The sequence below is a fragment of the Rhinatrema bivittatum genome, chromosome 8 (genome assembly GCF_901001135.1).
Source record: "Rhinatrema bivittatum chromosome 8, aRhiBiv1.1, whole genome shotgun sequence".
In the NCBI taxonomy this organism is placed as follows: domain Eukaryota; kingdom Metazoa; phylum Chordata; class Amphibia; order Gymnophiona; family Rhinatrematidae; genus Rhinatrema; species Rhinatrema bivittatum.
The window spans coordinates 166,374,138-166,398,479 of NC_042622.1; the positions used below are offsets into that span (position 1 = coordinate 166,374,138).

The 24,342-nt window shown below is 51.0% G+C and overlaps 1 protein-coding gene across 14 annotated transcripts in view; it reads right to left on the reverse strand.

Moving 5' to 3' along the window:
* The window catches only part of MYO18A (myosin XVIIIA), a 224,063-nt gene that overhangs the window by 128,337 nt on the left and 71,384 nt on the right, over positions 1-24,342 (reverse strand). For 6 of the 14 annotated variants that reach the window (XM_029611140.1, XM_029611139.1, XM_029611132.1 and 3 more), the window contains exons 3-5: positions 4,709-4,768; positions 1,637-2,218; positions 151-219 (exon numbers count right to left, since the gene is read on the reverse strand). The exons of 2 other annotated variants lie outside the window; for them this stretch is intronic. In XM_029611140.1, the coding sequence (XP_029467000.1) occupies positions 151-219; positions 1,637-2,218; positions 4,709-4,768 (711 nt within the window). Of the gene's footprint in view, positions 1-150; positions 220-1,636; positions 2,219-4,708; positions 4,769-6,331; positions 6,528-24,342 lie in introns of all 14 variants that reach the window. 6 more of the 14 variants (XM_029611134.1, XM_029611133.1, XM_029611142.1 and 3 more) reach the window with 3 other exon arrangements.

Consider the following 24,342-nt stretch of genomic DNA (forward strand, 5'->3'; position numbering starts at 1 on the left):
CATAACTAAAGATGCCAAAATGTGTACAAATGTAAGAAATAAATTGTTAGGCTAAAATAGAGCCCTAGAAATAAAACCATTAAAAAAAAGAAAGAGCAGAGCCCAGAAAGCCGCGATTCATTGACCAAACCCTCTGGCTCTGTAACACACCTGCTCCCTAGGCCCAGGCATGCTCTCTCCACTGATCAGGCCCGACACAGCTTCAGAAGATGATCTCCCCTTCAAAAATGCCAGAAAGGGAAAAGCAAAGTGAGAATGCTACAGAAAGGGAAGATGCTGCTTTTTTTTTCAAACCAAGAAACGCATCTTCAGCTCCTTAACGTCACACCGGGCAAGACAATCCTTTCACCTTGCCCCAACACAATTCTGGCATGCATTGTTACAGCACAACTTATTCTCTCACTGTCAGCCTGCAGGCAGCATGCATGTGCTGGACATCTGCTCAGCCAAATGGCTAGAAAGTTAATGATTTGCACGGGCCGGTGCAAATACACTGCAAAACTCAGAGCAGACAAACAACATCCTTGCTGCTGTCTGGTGCCTGCAGCTCCAGGAAACAGAGCCCGAGCTCCAGATTCCACTTTCACTGTGCAGAAGCTAAATGGGCCGAGTGTCCGGGGAAGGCTCAGTATTGTTGAGTGTACAGATGGGTTTCAGGCTACCTCAGAAGGGATTTTGGCTAAGTGTTTATCTTATTCATGGTTGTCTACCCACCAGACTGAGAAGTATGAAAAGCAAATCCCAGAGGGGAGAATAACCTCCCCATCTCCCCGTCGCTGACATCCCCACTCGCACACACACATTGCTGCAGGTTAGCGGCCATTTGACTACAAACTCGGTGAAGCTTTAAGTGCACACGATGTCACCCACTGATCTATGCAGGGTTACTCTTCTCGCCATGTACAGGGTGATGATTGATCCTTCACACGGGGAGGACCAAACCACATTTAAGGTCTCAGAAAAACCAGAGTCAGCAACCTGCGGGTTTCTGGGGAGATGCAGCCTGCGGGTACCCCCTGACCTGCAGTATCACTGGGTTATGCTTCCCGCTGCCTGTGCCCTAGAGGGGGGTGTTTGCAACCTCCAAACTCTGTTCCTAACACACTGTCAGAGAACGGGACAGCAGATAAGGGCTATTAAACTCATCCAGTCATTCCTGGGGCAGTGCGAGAGCTCTCAGCTGATCGGCGCTCATCCCAGGCTTTGCTGGATTCGGTCACTGCTTTCGTCAGTCAGGTGTGTGCCTTTGTCAAGATGTCCTTGCGACTGGAGACACGCAGGGGCGCAGCTGTGTGTGGGGGGCTCCATTTCCTCATGCATTAGCCTAGGACCGTTTCCCCGTTAGTTCTGTGTCTGACTCTCCACACCAAGACAGAGCAAGCAGTGCACTGTGCCTAAATCCGAGATCCCATCCTACCACCCTGGAGATGAGAGCCATAAAAGCTGAACCATTCTCATTCCAACCCCTCATCGCACCTCGCGGCTCTTCTCCCTCCACCCACGCCTGGCTCGCCCATGTACCATGCAAGCAGTTAACGGGCAATGCCACACGGTACACCACCAGGGCAAGTTACTAGTGCCAGCTAGGAGTCTTGCCTTCAGGCGTGCAAGCATGCAGTGAAGCACACAGCGGTACCTGCCCTTCACCACCTCCCGTCTGCTCGGCATCCGCCTTTCCCTCGGGCGCAGGAGATGGCGGGCCCGGCATCTCCGGGGCTGGCCCCCGGGTCACAGGTTTCCCCGCCTTCTTTTCAGGGGGTTTGAGTCGAGGTCTGTGTTCCTTGGTTCTCCCTCGTGACATGAGGCTTGCCAAGCCAACAGAGATCTCATCCCTGGCGTTCTCCTTCCGTGACAGGGTCGGCGGGGGCGAGGGAGAGAGGAGTCTCGAACGAGGTTTCGGTTCCGCTTTGGGGGCTCCCGTCTGCCCCGGAGGGGGGGCACTCTTGGGTGGCTCCTTCCCGCCACCTGCCTCATCCCCTGGTAAGACCTTCCTCACCATCTTCTTCATGGCTTTCACCACCTTCTTCTTCGTTACCACAGCAGTTTCAATACCGTCCTCAGCACCATTCAACTCAGCAGGAGCGCTCCCAGCGTCACCATTCGGCACCAGCTCAGGACTCTTTACCCTGACTGGGCTTCCAGGAGCTTCCAGACTGTTTGATGGCTCTGGGCTTTTCAGCACTTGTGCCCTGTCATTCACTGCTTCCCGGTTTTCTGACTACATTTATAAACACAGGAATACGTTAGAAAAGAGAGAAAAGCAAAATTTAAGGCGCAAACAAACCCAATGCAATGATACTTCCCGGCAGGAAGCATTCCCCCCAATCATTCACAGGGTGAAGCTGACAGCAGGGAATGAGGAGAGGTTTCTCCAAGGAATGAGAAATTTGCAGGAGGAAAGGGAATCACAAAAAAGAGCTCGTCACCAGCTCCTGCCAAGTCCCAGGACCGCTGGGAGCTGTGCCCCTCCTGCATGACCCCCTCAACCCGGACCTACAGACAGCCACCTCAGGGACGGCAGGTCCAGAGCTACCAATTTACAACACATTGTAAAGGAAAGGATTTATAACTGGATTTCAGGGGAGTGAGAACTGAGTCCCAGAGTAAGAGGAAAAAAGACAGAAATGGAAATCACAAGCATTGCTCTGACTACCAGACCTCTCACCCCATCCACGTTTTATAAGTGAGCGTGAAACCTACTTGCATTTTTACCAAAGCACCTCACTCCTGCCCTGCAGCACCCCCCTAGTATTCTAGTACTGAGAATCTCATACACAACTTTGCCAATGCACCTCACTCCTGCTCTGCAGCACCCCCTGCTATTCCAGTACTGAGAACCTCACACACAGCTCTGCCCATGCACCTCACTCCTGCCCTGCAGCTCTCCCTGCTATTCCAGTACTGAGACCCCTCGCACAAGACTCTGCCAATGCACCTCACTCCTGCCCTGCAGCTCTCCCTGCTATTCCAGTACTGAGACCCTCACACACAGCTCTGCCCATGCACCTCACTCCTGCCCTGCAGCTCTCCCTGCTATTCCAGTACTGAGACCCCTCGCACAAGACTCTGCCAATGCACCTCACTCCTGCCCTGCAGCTCTCCCTGCTATTCCAGTACTGAGACCCCTCACACAAGACTCTGCCAATGCACCTCACTCCTGCCCTGCAGCTCTCCCTGCTATTCCAGTACCGAGACCCCTCACACAAGACTCTGCCAATGCACCTCACTCCTGCCCTGCAGCTCTCCCTGATATTCCAGTATTGAGACCCTCACACACAGCTCTGCCCATGCACCTCACTCCTGCCGTGCAGCTCCCCCTGCTAATCCAGTACTGAGACCCTCACATACAGCTCTGCCAATGCAGCAGCCCCCGCTATTCTAGTTCTGACCCACACAGAGAGCTTTGCTAATGCACCTCACTCCTGCCCTGTAGCATCCTCCACTATTCTAGTACTGAGACCCACACACACAGCTCTGCCAATTCGCCTCACTCCTGCTCTGCAGCTCTCCCTGCTATTCCAGTACTGAGACCTTCACACACAGCTCTGCCCATGCACCACACTCCTGCCCTGCAGCACCCTGTTATTCCACTACTGAGACCCTTACACACAAACATATCTCTGCCACTGCACCTCATTCCTGCCCTGCAACACCTCCTGCCAATCCACACACAGCTCTGCCACTGCACCTCACTCCTGCCCTGCAGCACCCCCTGCTATTCCAGTACTGAGACACACACACACACACAAACATATCTCTGCCACTGCACCTCATTCCTGCCCTGCAGAGCTCATCATTCTGCAATTCATACTCCAATAGCCTTGAACTTTGGCTCTGCAGAAGCAGCTTTGGGATCATCCCTAGAGTACTTCTAATGTCAGAGAAAGCACACAGCAAGCATTAATCAGCTTCCAACCACATGCAAGCGAGAGTGCCCAGCAGATGCTCACTGTGTGCCAGCACTCAGAAACCGGACCAGAGTCCAATCTGTACCAGCAAACGTTAAGGGGAGGCAGCACTTCTGGAGTACTGCCCTCAGCCCACAGGCATCTACACTCACACACAAACACACATCCCCCAAGTACCCTTAGGACTTCCTCTCTCATGCCACAACTGATCCCCTCTGGCTCACGTGTCTGTGGGCTTTTGGTCTTCAGTAAAGCCACACAATGCTGCTGCTTTCCAGTCCTGTAGCTTCCTGGATAAACTGACTGGGGATTACCAGAGAACAATATACAATGCTGCACAGCCCTTATTATTTTTCTCTGATTTCATTGCAAACAAGCCCACCCTCAGGGCTGATTTTAAGATTTTGGCGCCATAGGCAGAGTGCCATGGCGGTGCCCCTATGAAGCTGTGCCAGCTCATGGCCCTAAGGCAAGCAGAAACAGGCTCTGTTTTGGGTCCCTAGGCAGGTGTCTATGCCCATCTTTGGTAAATACCAAGATGGAGCTCCAAACATCACCCAGTTTACTCAGCTTCAACCCAAGGTCATCAGGGACAGGAGGTAGGAAGCCAGGCGTGGACCACAACCTCCTGGTGGCCCTTGCCTGATAATCTTTGTGCATTGAGAGGGAAGTCAGAGCAGCAACGAATGTGCAGGACCCCAGGGAGCAATGACAGAGCTTAGAAGGAAAGGTCATCTGGCCTCTTTGTTAATGCGCGCGCTTGACGGCGGAATCCAGGAGGAAGAAAAAAAAAAACTTACAGCTTCACTACCAGCAGAGCCGTTTTTTTTCTTAGACAGTGGCTTGTCTTCATCCTTAACCTAAAGATTACAAATAAAAGAGATGGAGGGAAATCACAAGTCATGCCAAGGTTTGAAAGGAAGCCCCAAGAGCCAGAGCTGCGGTGGGGGCAGGCGATGTGTGCGTGTGAGGGTTTCTAAGCCTTGCTCAGGACTGGGGATTATCATTGCATCGAGTCTCGGTAACGAGCAGGAGGGAAGGCAGCTTCTGCAGCCCGATGATGGAGCCCCAGGGGGACTCCCTGGTCTCTGCCAGCTCAGATCAGGATAGTGAGACAAGGGAAAGGCACGCGGCTTGCACTCCTCCTCCCGTAGGGGGCACAGGAATCGCCTCGTGCTGCCAAGACCTGTCACTGGATAAATAAAGTCATCGGCAGCAGCTCTGCCTCTGGTGTCTGCTTCCCCCCCCCCCCCCCCCAGAGCATGCTGGGACATGCAGTCCTCCTGTCCCCACGTCCATCCGCTGCACAGCTGCATGCAGAACTACAGATCCCAGCAGGCTCTGGGGCAGAGACATGTCCTGGGTGTGCACTCAGAGTGACGTCAGAACAGCATGACGGGGTTGGGGGGGGATCGTTATGTTCATGCTGTGTCAGCAAGTAGATGGAAACATCATCGTGAAGCCGGGAAGGCGAGGTCATGGGCAGCTGAACTCTACGTTAGGGAGATTCATAACCTTTATGTTGAAGAAAGGCTGCATGAGTTGTACTGGAAGCCTATGAAAAAGCAGACATGGGAGAGGCAAAACTGCCTTCATCAGCCAGGGCAATAATCCTTATCTCCCGCCACCTGGCCAGAGTTTTAAGCTCTCTCTTGCATGGGAGCGTCGGTAGCCAGAGCACCGACACCGAGCCTTCCAGAGCGCTACCCCCTTAGTGGATGCTTCCTTGCCAATGCTTCAGGGTTTTAAGCATGCAGGTAATCCGGGGTACACCTGTGAGCTGTTAGCCACAGACGAGGCCATGCTTACAGACACAGGGTAATGAGGTGAGGGAAGGGGCACGGTTACTGGAGGGGTCAGGGAGAGTGCTGGAGAGGAGGGAAAGAGTCACACGCTGAATTAAATACTTCCAGGCAGTAAGCCACAAAACTCTCTCTTACCAACCCCCTTCCCCTGCATGCTTGCATTGGCTAAGCAAGTCATGCACTTGTGACTCACAGCCTCAGGTCTGCATCCTAATGAACTGATGGAGCCCCCGAAATAGCCACTGCTCCTCAAATCTCGGGTATGTCTGCCTCTCCGCGTGCAGCCCATCACATCCTGGGCACTGCTGCACAGCACAGACTGATTCGGAGAATCCACCCCAGCGGTGCCCCTTCCTCCTAGCACCCATCAGCCCCATCCATGCCCACGTGACCCTGGTATTAGACAAATTATAGGGCTATTTTCCATCCCTCTATCTTGTGATCCCCAAACTCTAGCGATGTCTCTCGGAGGCTGTGAGAGCACATCGCAGGTTCCCTTTTTGCCTTTCAGGTGATTATTTTTAGCAGATGCTGCTCTGCGCTGTGTAATAGGAGCATGCCAGTTATCTGATTGTGCCTCACAGACAGAGCTCAGACAGTACATGAAACAGCACTTCCCTTCTGTTCCCAGAATGCAAAGCGAGATGAGAATGCCATGGCGGGTCTGTCATGGGCCGGCGGGGGGAAGAGGAGAGGAACAGGAAGATGTGAAGGCGGGATGAGAAGGACCCACGTTCTTCCTAGGCTAAAGGCAGGCAGGCTGCATGAGACCGGGCCATGCGGCGGGGATGCTGGACACTGGGTAGGGCAGGCACTGTAAGGCACAGAGAAAAAAAAAAAAAAAGGGGGAAAGCACAAAGGTTAAGAGGTCAAAGCATGTCATGAAGAACTCAATGAAAAGAGACCAGTTATTAAATCCAGGCACAAATCAGGGTCAGATTACGGGTCAAGCATGAGCCCCACACCAGGACACAGAAGCAGCAGCAGCCATGCCGGTGTGGAGTCTGCCAGGACTCAGCCCTGAGACACACGTCCAAAACACATTAGTAAATAGTATATGGGGTAAACGATTATCAATGAATGCACAGGCCCCGAGAAAGGCCAGCGTCTACACTCCAAGGCATCAGCAGGCTGGGGTATCTTTAATCAGGATGCGCCTTTACCTCAAAAGATTTCTGCTCCTACCGTCCCCGGAGCCCTCGTAGCTCACTCACCGAAGCAACCATCAAAAGCTTAGAGAAGGTCCTCGTCCTTCAGCAGCCACCCAGAACCTTACAATAAAACTCCGATCGCCGCTCGCTGGCCAGCACCTCCTGTTAACATGCAGCGCACGAGCCGGGTACGGGTATCAACCCCTTCCCTTACTTCTCGGTCTCTGCTCAGGTAGTCACACAGCCCCGTCAGTTATTGGCAGACCCAAGGACGAGCGCACGCTGCACGCTCACCGGGCACCCAGGGCGGGAAAGCATAACCAGAATGGACAACATTACCAGCAGACCTGCTCTCGTAACTGGACTGGACACGAACAGACTCGGCGACAGATAAAGAAGCAGCTCAGCGTTATCTCCAGTCCCTGACTTCCCCACCCCAGCAGCACAAAAATGTATCCACATGAAGCTCACAGAGGCTCCATTCAGTAAGAAAACTCCCCTCTCCCAGCAAATCAGCCCTGAGATGGAAACACTCCCAAAGAGCACATCAAGCATCCTTCCAAACTGTGCAGAGAGGACAAAAAGGCTCAGCCACTGGAAAGACCAGAGAAACACTGGGCCCATTCCCTGCCTACCTGAAGGTGGCTTAGATTGGTATCGGGGGAAAGGTGCGTTTATACGTCAGGATAAAAAAAAACCCAAAGCATTCTAGCAGAGCTGCATGCCACAGGAGCCCGTCTCTTCCAACAGCGATGCCAGCCTTGTCCCTCTACCACCAACTCGCTATATTACTCCTCCCCCGAGCTCTGAAAAACAAGACCACCTCACCACTTATTCTAGATCACTGACGATGTGCGAAGCAATGTCAGGAGCTCTGCCAGAGCCGGGGCCTGACAGCTACGTAGCGGGGACCTGTCCTATGGCTAGAGAACCAACAACACTCACTGCGTCTCAGAGGGTCAAGCTGCCTCCGCCGCAGGGAATCCACGACTGACCAGAGGTGGTGCACACGTCTGGGGCTACAGTATCAACCAAATCCCCCCCCCCCCCAAGAGAGCCCAGAGCTGAGCAGAAAGACCGGGCGGGCAGGTGGCACACTTCTGCAGCAGGCAGCCAGAGAGAGAGGAAACCCAGGCTGGGCCTGCACTTCCTGTTTGCAGATGCTAAAAGCACTGCCCAGGATGCAGCGCAGCTATTTCACAGGTTACAGCATCGATCGACATTAACCGTCTCCTGGCTGCTCAGATATAACCAGATGCTCAGAGAACCGGGGGCTCGGTCCCTTGGATCGTCTCTCTCGCTCCCTTCCCTGGTGCCCAGGCTGGGTCACAGCAAAGCCACAGAAAGAGCGGCATTTTGCTGTGACCACTCCCGTGCTAGGACAGAGGGGTGGAGAGGTAGGAGAGCACCTCCGTATGTTCAGCCACAGCTGCCCAACCCCTCCAAAAGACCGTTCGTTCAATGGGATGCACGACAGAAAACAGGAAAAAAAAGTCTGAAACCTCACCCCAAGGACTTGCAAACACAAGATGTGGGGTTAGGAGCTGGAAACCACCCCCTCTGGTCACTGCACACAGGAAGGCAGCACGCCTCCGACCCCCACGGACAGCGTGGAGCGCCTCAGTCCAGTACCAGAGGCGGGCGGCCTTACTCCGAAAGAACTTTTGCCCGATGCCCATTGCACGGGGTTAAGTATCTTAAGAAACCGCTGCTTAAAATCCAAGCAGTTCTGAAACAAAAGGTGCTAAAGCCAAGAGCCCCCAGGACCAGGTCTGCTAAATTCCTACAAGCACTCTTCAAACCTTCTCTGAGCCCACCACACCTGACCCAAACCCCGGCATCAGAACCGGAGCCCTCTACGGCAGAACCACCCCCCCCCCCCCCGGGCCCCACGCTGGTGAAAGAATGGGCAGCCGGCAGGGGCAGCAGTGCCAGGGAAATTCCTGGGTCCGAGCCGTGTGCCAGAACAGGAGGGCAGGTCTGCGAAGCCCAAACCAAACCACCAAAACCATGGCAGGAAGCACCCTACAGCCATTCATCAACTCTTCATTCAACGATAAAGTCTGCGTGAACACTGAGGATTCGGTTTGGGCAAAGTGGCCCAGAACAGAGGAGAGAAAATCCTCTGGTGTGCTTTCTGCTGCTATAAATAGTTCCCAGGTCCTGGATATGACTAGCTCACATTGAACAAAGAACTCAAGGAGCAGGAAACAACCAAATTCCTTTAGAAAAATCAGTCAAAGAAACAAAAAAAAAAAAGGCCATTTCTAACTTACCCAGGATTTGAGAGGAAAGAGCCTAGAGCGGCAGAAGCAGGGGGCTACAGGCAGCGTCTGTCCGAAAGAGACAGGGGAAAAGAGAGAGAGAGAGAGAGACACACACACAGGGTGTAATGTGAGAGACGCCGAGTGTCACTTCCCTAATCCGGAAGAAAGAGGCAGGAGGACAGCTGCACTCATATGGGCTTCCTATAAATAGTCTAAGAATGCGAGATAGAGCAGGCAAAGCAGCCCCCTCCTCCTCTGCCCAGCAATGTGCCCCCTCTCTGAAACAAGTCACAGGAAATCAGAGCTGCAGAGGGGGACAGGGACAGGAACTTCTGATGCACCACAGCATAACATCCACAAACCTTTCAATGAGCTACCAGACAGAGATTCTGACATCCCTGGTAGTATGTGCTCCACACTGAGCCTCCCCAGTCCTACAGCCTCACAGGTCTCCCATTTACTGGTACCTCTGAGCTCTCCCCAGTACTAAAGACTCACGGGTGCCACGCTCACTGGTACCTCTGAGCTTTCCCCGGTACTACTGTCTCACGGGTGCCACACTCACTGGTACCTCTGAGCTCTCCCCGGGACTACTGTCTCTCGGGCGCCACGCTCACTGGTACCTCTGAGCCCTCCCCGGTACTACTGTCTCTCGGGCGCCACGCTCACTGGTACCTCTGAGCCCTCCCGGTACTACTGTCTCACGGGTGCCACGCTCACTGGTTCCTCTGAGCCCTCCCGGTACTACTGTCTCTCGGGCGCCACGCTCACTGGTACCTCTGAGCCCTCCAGGTACTACTGTCTCACGGGCGCCACGCTCACTGGTACCTCTGAGCCCTCCCCGGTACTACTGTCTCTCGGGCGCCACGCTCACTGGTACCTCTGAGCTCTCCCGGTACTACTGTCTCATGGGCGCCACGCTCACTGGTACCTCTGAGCCCTCCCCAGTACTAAAGACTCATGGGCGCCACGCTCACTGGTACCTCTGAGCCCTCCCCGGTACTACTGTCTCACGGGCGCCACGCTCACTGGTACCTCTGAGCCCTCCCGGTACTACTGTCTCACGGGCGCCACGCTCACTGGTACCTCTGAGCCCTCCCGGTACTACTGTCTCTCGGGCGCCACGCTCACTGGTACCTCTGAGCCCTCCCCGGTACTACTGTCTCTCGGGCGCCATGCTCACTGGTACCTCTGAGCCCTCCCGGTACTACTGTCTCACGGGTGCCACGCTCACTGGTACCTCTGAGCTCTCCCCAGTACTAAAGACTCATGGGCGCCACGCTCACTGGTACCTCTGAGCCCTCCCCGGTACTACTGTCTCACGGGCGCCACGCTCACTGGTACCTCTGAGCCCTCCCGGTACTACTGTCTCACGGGCGCCACGCTCACTGGTACCTCTGAGCCCTCCCCGGTACTACTGTCTCTCGGGCGCCACGCTCACTGGTACCTCTGAGCCCTCCCGGTACTACTGTCTCACGGGTGCCACGCTCACTGGTACCTCTGAGCTCTCCCCAGTACTAAAGACTCATGGGCGCCACGCTCACTGGTACCTCTGAGCCCTCCCCGGTACTACTGTCTCTTGGGCGCCATGCTCACTGGTACCTCTGAGCCCTCCCGGTACTACTGTCTCACGGGCGCCACGCTCACTGGTACCTCTGAGCCCTCCCCGGTACTACTGCCTCACGGGCGCCACGCTCACTGGTACCTCTGAGCCCTCCCCGGTACTACTGTCTCTTGGGCGCCATGCTCACTGGTACCTCTGAGCCCTCCCGGTACTACTGTCTCACGGGCGCCACGCTCACTGGTACCTCTGAGCTCTCCCCAGTACTAACGACTCATGGGCGCCACGCTCACTGGTACCTCTGAGCCCTCCCCGGTACTACTGGCTCATGGGCGCCACGCTCACTGGTACCTCTGAGCCCTCCCCGGTACTACTGTCTCTCGGGCGCCACGCTCACTGGTACCTCTGAGCCCTCCCGGTACTACTGTCTCACGGGTGCCACGCTCACTGGTACCTCTGAGCTCTCCCCAGTACTAAAGACTCACGGGCGCCACGCTCACTGGTACCTCTGAGCTCTCCCCAGTACTAAAGACTCATGGGCGCCACGCTCACTGGTACCTCTGAGCCCTCCCCGGTACTACTGTCTCTTGGGCGCCATGCTCACTGGTACCTCTGAGCCCTCCCGGTACTACTGTCTCACGGGCGCCACGCTCACTGGTACCTCTGAGCCCTCCCCGGTACTACTGCCTCACGGGCGCCACGCTCACTGGTACCTCTGAGCCCTCCCCAGTACTAAAGCGTCATGGTCCCCCACTCACTGCTTGAAGTTGAATAAATACATTTTATTTATATATTTATGACATGTATCTACAGTATTGCATTCTCCTGTTATTTTAAGCACTTTACAAAGAGACCTTCATAAGTCATAAATCAGCAAACTTACATGAAAAGATTAATGGAAACAAGTTAATAATCTCATTTAAGGAATTAATTCAGAAAAGCTATTGGACATCGCAGGCGACTTTGTTTTGAGCAGTGCAGGTAAACTGGGTGCATTTTTAGAGGGAAAAGATAACAGGAAGGGGGAAGGGGGAGCAGAGGAGATGTGTCCAGCAGGTCCCCAAGCAATTGTCAGATTTCAGGGTTGATTGCATTTTCTTCTCAATGTCCTAGAACTGGTGACAGACGTACAGGGATTCCCCTTGTCCTGCATTACCACCCGGCGAGCCATCACGCTGGTCTTCCTTCCAGCTACCCAAAGTGCTGATGAGACTTACAAGCTTCCCGCTCACAGCGGTTTTCTTCCGCTGCACTGGCAGTTACAAAAGTCTCCATGTACCTCAGCCCCGCACATCCTCATCCACAGATGTTACACAGTGCTGAAGGCCACGTCTCACCTCCCCCACCCCTTCCTGGGAATCCATCCCAGGGCTGATCCTTGGTTCGACTGCCCCTCTACGCCCCCTCACAGGAGTCCAGCCTGGGGCAGGTCCTCTTCTAACCTGGAATACTTTGCTTGGCAGAATCTCATTAAGGAATGCGCGCCATGCCTAGGGAGAGGCAGGCGTTTCCGAGTGGGACGGTGGCCCCGGGCTTTTGATTTGCTTTGTGGCAAAGAGATTTATACGGTTCTCCTCCTGACACTGAAACATTAAAGGGCAGATCGGGAGGAACAGTCAGTGGCAGTTTGGGCCTAGTTGCAGTTACTGGGTCTTGTCTCACAGAGAACTAGTCACGCGCTGTCAGCTGTTTATAACACCAAGCAGCCAGTTACACTTCCCGGTGACTCCAAGCCCTTTCAGAGATAAAGTCTCTTGCCTCAGCATTGGATGCAGACCAGTTTGGTTTTTTTTTGGTCAGAATAATTTTTATTGAAAGAGAAGAGGCATGAAAGCATAGAACCAAAAACCCTCAAAGCCCCAGACCGTACAAATAATAAGCACAGGTGAACCCTCGATCACAACTCATCGAACCAAATAAGCAGAAGAAATGCACATGAAGCACATGAGCGCAATGCGATAAGCAAACAGACAAACAAGGTTTGCGAACATCCTGGGGCAATGATACAAAGGATGCATGGTACTGCCTCCTTCTCCGATTCCCCCCCCCCCCCCCCCCCCCATTTCCAATCTAGGCATCGAGAGAGAGACGCTCAATTTAGGTAGTAGCTAGGTCCTCACTTCACAAAGGCACTTCCATTTATGCAGAAAGACATAAATACAGGAAACTGCTCCAGAATCTGCACAGTCCTAACACCGTCCCCTCAGTGGGGGGAGGGGGGCAAAGGACAGCCCCTCCAATGAGATTCATACCCAATCTCCATCAACAGGCAATAGCTGGAAAAAGATCCCCCACACCAAGCAATAGGTCTCGTCAAACCTGCGTCTGCCTAAAACTGACATCTAACTACTCCATCTGCGTCAGCAGGGCCATATGCTAGAACCAAGAACAAAATGTAGGAGGTATCTCTTCCATCCGGACGGACAGAATACATCGACATGCGGCCAGCAAAGCTAGACGCGCAAATCTCTCTCGCGATCTACACTTACCAAATGTGCCCTCTACCACTCCAGAGAGAACATGACCTTGTTTACCCATCTCTAACCCAACACACTTACTGATGGTAGACAGCACCAGACTCCAGAACACCGCCAGCCGCGAGCAGAGTGGTAGGCGATGAACTAAGGAACCAACTCTTCCTGACTACACTTAATGCACAAGGGATTGGAAGCCCAAACGATGTCGCTGCACATCGTCAAAATAGGCACGGTGTAAAAAAGTTTAAACAGCAATTCCCTCAAATAAACATCTGTGATGCGGCAATGCAGCGCTTTAAAGCAGCCGGCCAGGAATTCCACTGTGACATTTTCCCCCAGGGCAGAAGACCAGTAAGAAGCAAGAGGGTCGAGCAACTGGGCCTGCAACCTCTTTTTGCACAATTTATGCCACTCCGCAATCGAGTTATTCTGGAGGGCTGTATCCAGTACAATGCTCACAAAAGAAGCTTCCTTAAGGAACAATTCCATTTCCCAGTGGAGAGAACTCGGGTAATGCCGGACCTAGAGATAGGCAAAAAACTGCCTAGGAGACATTTGATAAAGTTGAGTCAACGTGACAAAAAAAGATACCGCAGCGGGCGTTTTTGCCTCATAGAATTGTAAAAGAAACTTAGCCCCTAACGTTGCCCAGCCCTGAAAAATAGAAACATATTCCACCCCTGTGGAAGCAAGAGAGACTGTGAACTTTTCGGACCCCACTTTTGTCGAGGCCATCTCCAAGCCATCACACAGGGATTTATCAAGGTTCCTGGTACGCCAGTTTTCGAAGCTCACCAGGCACGGCCTGAATTAAATAAAGTAGGGACCACGGGGCTGACAGACCAACCAAGAGCCCAGCCTCGCAGCAACAGTATTTATCAGTAAGCCATTCGCCTACAAACCGCAATTGACAAGCTGCATTATAAAGCCGCAGATCTGGAAGGACCAAGCCCAGCCCCCTCCCTGGGGCACTCCAAGTTAGCGTGACCTATAGGCGCTCTTTTGCCATTCCAGAGAAAGGCTAGAAAAGAGGAACACAGCTTATTCAGGTCCCGCACCGTGAGCCAACAAGGTATCATTTGTAGCTTCTATAAACCCTTGGGAACAATCATCATCTTTATAAGAGCACTCCTACTGAACCGCGACAGCGGCAGGGATTGCCACGCTGTCAATTGCGACTGAATATGTGCAACGGCATCTTTAATATTCAGCTCATACAAAGTAGTTAAATCCCTAGGGATCCACACACCCAGGTATTTAATTTTGTTTTGAGCCCAGGTAAGGGGAAAAGGATCTTCCCAGTTTTCCATCAGCTTAGGGTTAAGTGCCAAGGCCTCTAATTTTGAAAAATTGATTTTTAACCCCACAATCTGCTGGAATTGCGAAAAAAAAGCTGAATAATGACGGGAATGCTGCGCCACAGGTGGTCTACAAACAAAAGGATGTCATCCGCAAACATAGCAATCTTATGAATTTACCCACCTGTACAGAGGCCCTTTAAAGTTCTCCTTGTGCTGTAACCGTATGGCCAGGAGCTCTATGGCCAAAACGAGAGAGGCGAAAGAGGACTAATAGTGGCGAGAGAGGACACTCCTGACGAACTCCGCATTTTAAACACAGAAGAATCTGAAAGAGCTCCATTAATCAATATGCGGGCACTAGGGTTGCTATACATAACTTGAAGCCACCCTAATATCTTACCAGAAAAAAACAAATTGCTGGAACGCTCAAAACATATAATCCCATGAAAGCAAGTCAAACGCCTTCTCCGCGTCTAGACTGAGGACAACCAGCTCTGCACTAGACGTCTGACTCAACGCAGCAATTAACCTGCAAACTTTTTTCACTCCTTGCCTCCCCTTTATGAATCCAGTTTCATCCGTACTAATTAGCAAAGGGAGAGCAGCATTCAGCCTGCTAGCTAAGACTGCCGCCAGAATCTTCATGTCCACATTAATCAAGGAACTGGGACAGTAAGAGCTCACCTCCAGTGGATCCTTGCCTTTCTTCGGCAATACAGACTGATTCATGATCGGGGCCAAACACCCCGTAGAGGCCATGTCATCACAGAACTCGGCCAACACAGGGAAGTAGCGGGAATTTCAACGTTTTATAAAATTCAGTCCCCAGCCCCATCAATCCTCGCAGCTTTCCCCAACTTCAAAGTCTGTATCACTGAAAATATTTCACCATCCCTAATGGGGGCATCGATCTTCTCCACCAAGGCCTGCGGTAAAGCTGGGCCATGGGAAATCATGGAAGAAAACATCCCAGGTCTCCTGATTTACTACTTTGTGTCTATAGAGTTCACTGTGGTACTTTAAAAATGTGTGAAATGCCAGCTTGGTCAGGCCGGTGAGCTCCCGCGCGATCTCTGACACCCGTTATTCTAGATCTGGGGCCACGCACACAAACTAAATTGGCAAGCAGCTTGCTCAACCAGTTCCCCAAAGCGGTACAACTGGAACTGAAAAAATCTGAGAGATTTGGACGCCTGCTGGAATAGTAAATTATTCAGGGCTTCCCGGGCTCGCTTCACATTAAATTTAGAGGAGGCCATCATGTCAGCTATATGTTGAGACTGTGCAATGTTTAGTGCACTAGCTATCCGTAAAATTTCTGCATTATGCCAGCGCTTAGATTTTGCCACATAAACAATGATGTGACCCCTCTCATTGCAGCTTTTCCTGCCTCCCACAGCACAGAAGGGGAAACATCTTGCGTAGAATTAAACTTCAAATACTCCTCCCAACACCCTTTCAGGTAGTCATGAAGCACCTGATCATGATATAACTCGGGGGCTCAGGCACCAAGAAAAAGGTGAACACTGAGAACACCCTAGCTGCATCCCCACCGACACTGATGCATGGTCAGAGATAGAGATAGTGCCTTTAAAAGCCTCCCGGGTGAAAAACCCATCAGACATCCAACAGGCCCAGTTCCCAGCACATAAAGGGAACACCCACCTGAGCCACCCTGCTATCTGCAGCCTTAGTGGGTTTGCAATCAATAGACTTGTTGGCCACGATATTGAAATCCCCACCCACCACTAAGCCATATTCAGGAAAATTTGAAAGTTGGCCGACCAGGTGAGTAAAAAAGTCATGGGAGTACATATTATGGGGCGGATTTTCAGAGCCCTGCTCGCGTAAATCCGCCCAAAACCGGGCGGATTTACGCGAGCAGGGCCCTGCGCGCCGGTGAGCCTATTTTACATAGGCTCACCGGCGCGCGCAGAACCCCGGGACTCGCGTAAGTCCCGGGGTTTTCGGAGTGGGCGTGTCGGGGGGCGGGGCCGGAGCGCGCGGCGTTGCGGGGGCGTGTCGGTAGCGTTTTGGGGGCGGGTACGGGGCGTGGCTACGGCCCGGGGGCGTGGCCGCGCCCTCCGTACCCGCCCCCAGGTCGCGGCCCGGCGCGCAGGAGGCCCGCTGGCGCGCGGGGATTTACGCCTCCCTCTGGGAGGCGTAAATCCCCCGACAAAGGTAGGATGGGGGTTTAGACAGGGCCGGGCGGGTGGGTTAGGTAGGGGAAGGGAGGGGAAGGTGAGGGGAGGGCAAAGGAAAGTTCCCTTCTAGGCCGCTCCGATTTCGGAGCGGCCTAGAAGGGAACGGGGGTAGGCTGCGCGGCTCGGCGCGCGCAGGCTATACGAAATCGATAGCCTTGCGCGCGCCGATCCAGGATTTTAGCCGATACGCGCGACTACGCGCGTATCTACTAAAATCCAGCGTACTTTTGTTTGCGCCTGGAGCGCAAACAAAAGTAGGCTGTTCGCGCTCGTCTGAAAATCTACCCCTATGCGCGTACAGATTACAAAAGGCAACCTCCTGCTGACAGAGCCCTCTTGCCACTATAACATATCGACCCTCTTGATCATGTAGCACACAATCTACCTGAAAAGAAAGTTACTTGTGAATGAGAATTACCACATCCCATTTTCTAGAGGTAAACTAAGAATAAATACATTCTTCCACCCAATCCCTTTTCAACTTTGCATGTTCCCTGCCTGATAAGTGAGTTTCTTGCAGGAACACCACTTGGGAGTGTAACCTTTGGAACACTGATAACATTTTGCACTTAATTGGGGAATGTATGCCATCCACATTCAGCGATGTAATTTTAACCTTCTCCATTATCACCAGTACGGTACAAAAATACTTCCCATGGCCTGGGCCATCGGGCTCCTAAAACACTCAGGCTGCCCTCTCTCCCAAAACCTGTAAGGATGAAACGTCACCCCCCCCCCCCCCCCATTCCACCAGTCACACCATCACACCCACCCAAACCCCACCAGAAACCCCTTCCTCCCGCTCCAAGAGGTACAGAGCTCCCCATAGCAGGTCCCGGCATCTTCAGAAACCAACACTATGGGGCGCGTCCCTCAGCACAACCCCTTCCCTAAAACCATCAAGAGGAAACCAGATCTCAGTATAGTGAATATGGAGAAACAAACCATCGCCCAGCCGGTGTCACAAGTACGGCTGAAGTAAACGTATGAGAGAAAAATGAACAAACGTAGAACAGAAAAAGAGCCCCCACCCTCTGCCAGCTAAACGAGTCCAAAGCTAAGTAAAATGTAAGTCAAATTAACTAAGTCATGATGTACTCAGCGTTCCAGCTTTATAAGGATTTCTTTGGGGGGGGGAGGGAGGAGGGCTGCCAACAAATCAAGAAGCAGGGACTGCCACGTCTCCGATTATTTATTTATTTGCTTCTTTTTACTATACCGATGTTCAGGACAAAAGTCTTATCACACCAACCGGTGTGATATATCAAACAAGGGGAAAAATACGAAACATGAGAAAGTTACATATAACGGAGAGATGAATTCAGGATAACTTAGTATGAAGATAACTTAAAGGATGTGGTTAGTGCAGTTAGTGTAGCTGGGTTTAAAAAAGGATTGGATAAGTTCTTGGAAGAGAAGTCCATTACATGGTATTAATTAAGTTGACTTAGAAAATAGCCACTGCTATTACTAGCAAAGGTAACATGGAATAGACTTAGATTTTGGGTACTTGCCAGGTTCTTATGGCCTGGATTGGCCACTGATGGAAACAGGATGCTGGGCCTGATGGACCCTTGGTCTGACCCAGCATGGCAACTTCTTATGTTCTTGTTTTTGCATTGGGTTGAGTTACTATCAAGTCTATGATTGGAGGACCCCATTTTGATTTTTAGAAATGCTCCCTGACCAAGTTCCCACTCTCCTGGGTTTAACTTGTATCTGCTTACGTCATCCGCCTGTATGTTGCTTGGTCCCTTGATATGGTCTGCCAACAGGAGACAAGTTCCATTCTGCTCAGTTGCAGATTTTTGCTGCTTCCTAGGCTAGTGTCCTGCTGTGGTTTCCTCCCTGGTAGCTCACGTATGCCCCTGCCATTACACTGTCTGACAGTATCCTGACTGGTTTCCCTCTTATCAGGGGAAGGAAAGCTATAAAGGCTAGTCTGATGACCCTTAGTTCTAGCCTGTTTGCTGACCATGTTCTTTCCTGTCCTACACACTGTCCCTGAGCTGACTTGGTCCAGTCAATGGGCTCCCCACCCGAAACTGCTGGCACCGGTAGTGATGACCAACCATGGTGGCGAATCCAGATTCATCCTCTTAGAAGGTTGGAAGGGTCTGTCCACCACCTCAGACTGTGCCTTACTGGAGGCAATAAGGCAAGCCAATGATTGTAATCAGTCAATGTGGGGGACCATATGGACAGGAGGACCTCCTGTAAAAGGCACATATGTGCCATGGCCCAGGGAACCAAATCTATAGTTGGTGCCATGAGGCCTAACATATGTAGATAATCCCAAAGTCTGAGGTATCTTTGCATCCTGAAGTCCTGAGCATGGAAGACTAACTTCTCCACTCTCTTTTGGGTTAAATAAACCTTTCCCGCTCTTGTATCGAACAGTGCCCCTAGAAACTCCAGAGACTTGGTGGGCGAAGTACAGCACTTTTTAATGTTATGTTTCTAAAGTTCATCACCTAACCTAACTGTTGCATTAGGTGCAAAACTGCTCCTATAGCCTGTTCACTTTCTTGTAACGATTTGGCTCGGATCAGCCAATCGTCCAGTTAAGGGTGAACTAGTATCTCTTGTTTGCGCGGAGCTGCCGCTACTACTACCATGATCTTGGTGAAGGTTCTTGGAGCTGTTGCAATTCCAAAGGGAAGGGCCTGAAACTGAAAATGTTGGCCTAGAATACAGAAACGCAGCATCTTCTGATAAGTAACCCTTACAGGTATGTGGAAATAGGCTTCTGTTAGATTGACAGAGGCAATGAACTCTCCTTTTTTCACTGAGATGACTACTGAGTAAAGAGATTCCATGTGGAAGTGTGGAACCTTGAAGCATCTGTTGATGCCCTTGAGGCCTAGTACGGGCAAACAAGAGCCATCCTTCTTGGGAACAACAAAGTAGATGGAATTCACTCCTGTGCCCTGTTCTTGTACCAAAACTGGTACCACTGCTTGTAAAGCCTGGAGTCTGCTTAAAGTGGATACTATTGCTTCTCTTTTTACCAGCAAGCATGGGGAGACTATAAAGGTCTGAGGAATTGCTTCTATTAGCTTGGGGCCATAATCTTCTCGAATGACCTCTAAGACCCATTGATCCGAGATAATGTGAGTTCACTCTGAGTAAAACCGATGTAGGTGACCGCCTACTGGAATTATCTGCAGAGAGACTTCTTGTTCCTAGATCTCTTGACTCCTCGAAAGGGCTGAGATCTGGATTTCTGGGAGCATTACGATACAGGGTTACTGGGCCTGTATCTTCGATATTCCCTAATTCTTTGGCGCTTCAGGTTTCTAAGGTTGCCCCATGGACCATCTTCCAGCACTCTCTGAGGTTTTGCCTACTCTAAACTCTTTACGAGTTTATCTAATTCTTCTGCAAATAACAGACTCCCCAGAAAGGTAGCTTCCCTAGATGAGATTTTGATGTCTCGTCAGCTGCTCAGCTTTGAAGAAATAAAAGCCACTGCCACATCTGAAGCAGCCACCTGAGCAGATATTCTGAGGAAATCGTAAAAGGTATCTGCCAAAAACACTACCGCAGACTCTGTACAAGCCATATCAGTAGAATCAGGTAGCTGCTTACCCATTTTAGAATTGCACGGGCTACATAGCCTCCGTATATAGAGGCCTGCAGGGCCATTGCATTTGTGGAGAAAGCCTGCTTTAGAATGGATTCAATCTTTTTATCCTGGTGATCTTTCAGGACTGCTCCCCCTTCCACCGGGATAGTGGTCTTACGAACTACAGCCGCTACCAAAGCATCCACCTTAGGGATTTTCAGAAGAGGCTCCTTTGTCTCTAGAGGCAAGGGATATAATTTCCCTAGGGCTCTGCGCCTTTTAGAATTCCCAGTAGGTTATCCCATTCGACAAGCACCATTTCTTTCAGGGCGGGGTGGAAAGGAAAGGTTTTGGGAAGTTTCTGTAAGTCTTACAAAATAGGGTCTCCTTCGATTTGCCCCTCTCCCCTTGCCTCAGAAAGTTTGAGTTCTGTTAGAGTATCAGAAATCAGAGCAGGTAACTCCTTTCAAAAAAGGCGGACCACTGCTGTCTCTTCTTCATCCTCCGAATGCCATTCCTCCGTATCAAAGGGCTCCTGGGTAGGAGACCTGCAAGGTCCTGAAATCCCTAGGGCTGTTCTGAGCCTCTTAGGTGGGGGTTCCCTCCCTGAAACTGAGGAATTTGCAGGTTCCTAGCTGGATTGCATAGTTTCAAAATCCTGGTGCATTAAAAGAATAAATTCTGTAGAACACCGTTGATGGGAAGGACCACAGAGTTCCTCCACCTTGACAAGCAGCTTGTTCCATATGAGGCTCTTATAGGTGGACATGGACCTAGGCAAGCTCCCTGGATGTAATTCAACCTCTTGATCTGAAGGTTTTACAACCCATGCTTTTCAATATATTTATAAATGATCTGGAAAAGAAGCTACAAAATTATTCAGAGTAGTTAAATCACAAGCGGATTGTGATAAATTTCAGGAGAAACTTGCAAGACTGGAAAATTGGGCATCCAAGTGGCAGATGAAATTTAAGGTGCATAAGTGCAAGGTGGTGCATATAGGGAAAAATAATCCATGATATATAGTAACATGGTGTTAGGTTCCATATTAGGAGCTAGCACCTAGGAAAAGGATCTAGGCGTTATAGTGGATAATACTTTAAAATCATCGGCTCAGTGTGCTGCAGCAGTCAAAAAAAGCAAACAGAACGTTAGGAATTATTAGGAAGGAATGAAAACGGAAAATGTCATAATGCCTCTGTATCGCTCCATGGTGAGACCGCACCTTGAATTCTGTGTACAATTCCGGTTGCTCCATCTCAAGAAAAATATAATTGCACTGGAGAAGGTACAGAAAGGGGCAACCAAAATGATAAAGGGGATGGAACGGCTCCCTTATGAGGAAAGACTAAAGAGATTAGGACTTTTCAGCCTGGAGAAGAGACGACTGAGAGGGAATATGATAGAGGTCTTTAAGATCATGAGAGGTCTAGAATGGGTAGATGTGAATCGGTTATTTAGTCTTTCGGATAATAGAAAGACTAGGGGGCACTCCATGAAGTTAGCATGTAGCACATTTAAAACTAAATCGGAGAAAATTCTTATTCACTCAACGCACAATTAAACTCTGGAATTTGATGCCAGAGGATGTGGTTAGTGCAGTTAGTGTAGCTGGGTTTAAAAAAGCTTTGGATAATTTCTAGGAGGAGAAGTCCATCACCTGCTATTAATCAAGTTGACTTAGAAAGTAGTCACTGTTATTACTAGCATCAATAGCATGGGGTGGATTTAGTTTTTGGGTACTTGCCAGCTCCTTGTATCTTGGATTGGGCACTGTTGGAAATGGGATGCTGGGCTTGATGGACCCTTGGTCTGACCCGGTATGGCAATTTCTTATGCTCTTAACCTCTCCATCCGGGGAGCTGGGTGTGCCTATTTGCTCCTCCATGGGGAGGGGATTGTAGAATGGAGTCTTGTCTTCCTGGGTTAGCGTCGCAGATGGGACAAACAGACCCAGCTACCAGTGGGATCCTCTTGGACCCACAACCTGGGCACCTTCTGCCTCTCAGCATGTCTTTAATGGGAAACAAATACAAATGCGGGAGAAACAGCGGTTTTTGTTGGGGTTTTTTTTAAACTTACCGGGTGGCTGTGTGGCAGAGCGTGCAATTCTGCACACCATTTTCCTCAATGCTGCTGCCTCAGATGTTTCCTTTCACTTGATAGGGGAACAGACTCAGGAACCTCCCACCTCACTCTCCATTCCCCGGAGGAAGGGGGGGAGGGGAGGAAGACCAGTCTTGGTTCCGGTCTCCCCATAGGGAGAGGGGAACCCCCTACCAGGGCTGCCGCACCAGAAACTCTGCAGGGAACTGGGAGAACTGTCCGAGGGACTCAGCAAGGAGGACCACCGTTTTTTTTGGGGGTGCTTTTTGAGCAGGTCTGCAATTTCAAAACGTAAGCAGGGGAAAACGTTCTGTCAATCCACCTCTCTGTCAGAGACAGAGAATTACTGGTGGCTGCTTGCAACCACTGAACATCACATGCAGATCTTAGGAGGCGTGGTCTCTGTCTCCATCGGAAGATAGCCCAAGAGTCACTGGTCTAGCAGTAGAATAAGGCATCTTCTGATTAAGCTCAATCCATACCTAGGAAGTCATCCGAACTTCATGAAATACCATCCACTGCAAAGCCTGACTGCGATTGCTTCACAGAAACCTGGCTCACCAGTCAAGACATCCCTATATTAAATCAACGCTGCCCGCCTAATTACATCTACGATTCCCAACCAAGGGGTCTCCGGAGCTGGCCACAACACAAATTATCCATCAGTATTGATACAACTGAAATAATCGCTCTCTCACTGCTCCTCCTGTCAACATTTCATCTGCACTTACATGAGACAGCCACCGTTTTCAGATCTCTACCAAGGCAGTCAGAGCTCCCGCACATTCACCAAACTGCGTCTGTTTCGACATTTAAAGCCATTGCTTGACCAGAAAGATTTTTGCACAGTCCCTCCCAATCATTGGGTACTTGCAGGACTGGACCATTGCAATTTCTTTGTCATGGGGCTCCCAGCCTTACAAAATTATTCGACGTGCGGCTGCCCAGGTGCTAACAGACGCTGGAATATGAGATCAGATCACGCCAGTCCTCCCATATACTGGCGCATCCAATACACGCCAGCTACCATAATTCACCGTTTGTTAAATAATGTCGCTTCTCCATGGATTACTTCCAGGCCCCAGGCTGCACCCTTCGCTCGTCTAACCATGGCCTGCTGGACATTCCATCCCCCAAAGCCACACGCCTGGGCGAGACACGAGAAAGGGCTTTTATTGCTGCTGATCCCTCACTCTGGAACTCCATATCTGGAGCTCAAAGCACTGAGAAAAAAACATCTCTCTTCCTTGAAAAGGAAGGTCTTCGGTGCTTTTTTTTTCCCCTGTGTATCCCTTCCATCTGAAGTTTTAGGAATTGTGGTCCACGGACCTTTTTCAGCAACTGAGCTGCGATTGTCTGATCTTTGATGTCTTTTGTTTTTATTCCACATATTGCCTTTTACATATGCGAAAATGTACCCCACCCTGAATCTTGGAGGGTGCAGGTAATGATATTTTAAAGGAGTGAATAAATAAAAACCTCCCAGAATTTAAAACAGGTTAAAATGCGTGTTTTCAGCAAAGAAACTCAAATTGCCTGAGGCATCCTATGGCGAAGGACTTCCATACAATCAGCTGCAGAACTGACCAGAGCTCCAGAACCTGCTGACCCGATAAAGCAATTACCAAGGGCTTTCCAGCATGAGCCCAGGGTCTCCAGAGCAGGAACTAGACCCAGACAGACCCAGTCAGTTTTGTCCCAAAACAGAAGGTGCGAAAAATGTAACAAGCAATCCATGACATTAAAAACGGGGCCCCTGGCCTATCACAGCCTCACACTAACACACCACGTGCCAGCAGGAGCAGAGAGGCCCGTCGGCGGCTGCATCATGTTGTAGACACGGGGAAGCAGACACGATTAGCGCCAGTGTGAAACTTGTGAGCAGAAGCCAGGGGTGAAGCCTTGACGACTGGCACCACTGCTCACAACTTTCAAACTTGTGCTAACTAAACTGTTCCTCTGAAACTTAAAACCGTACATAGCTCTAGTCCCGT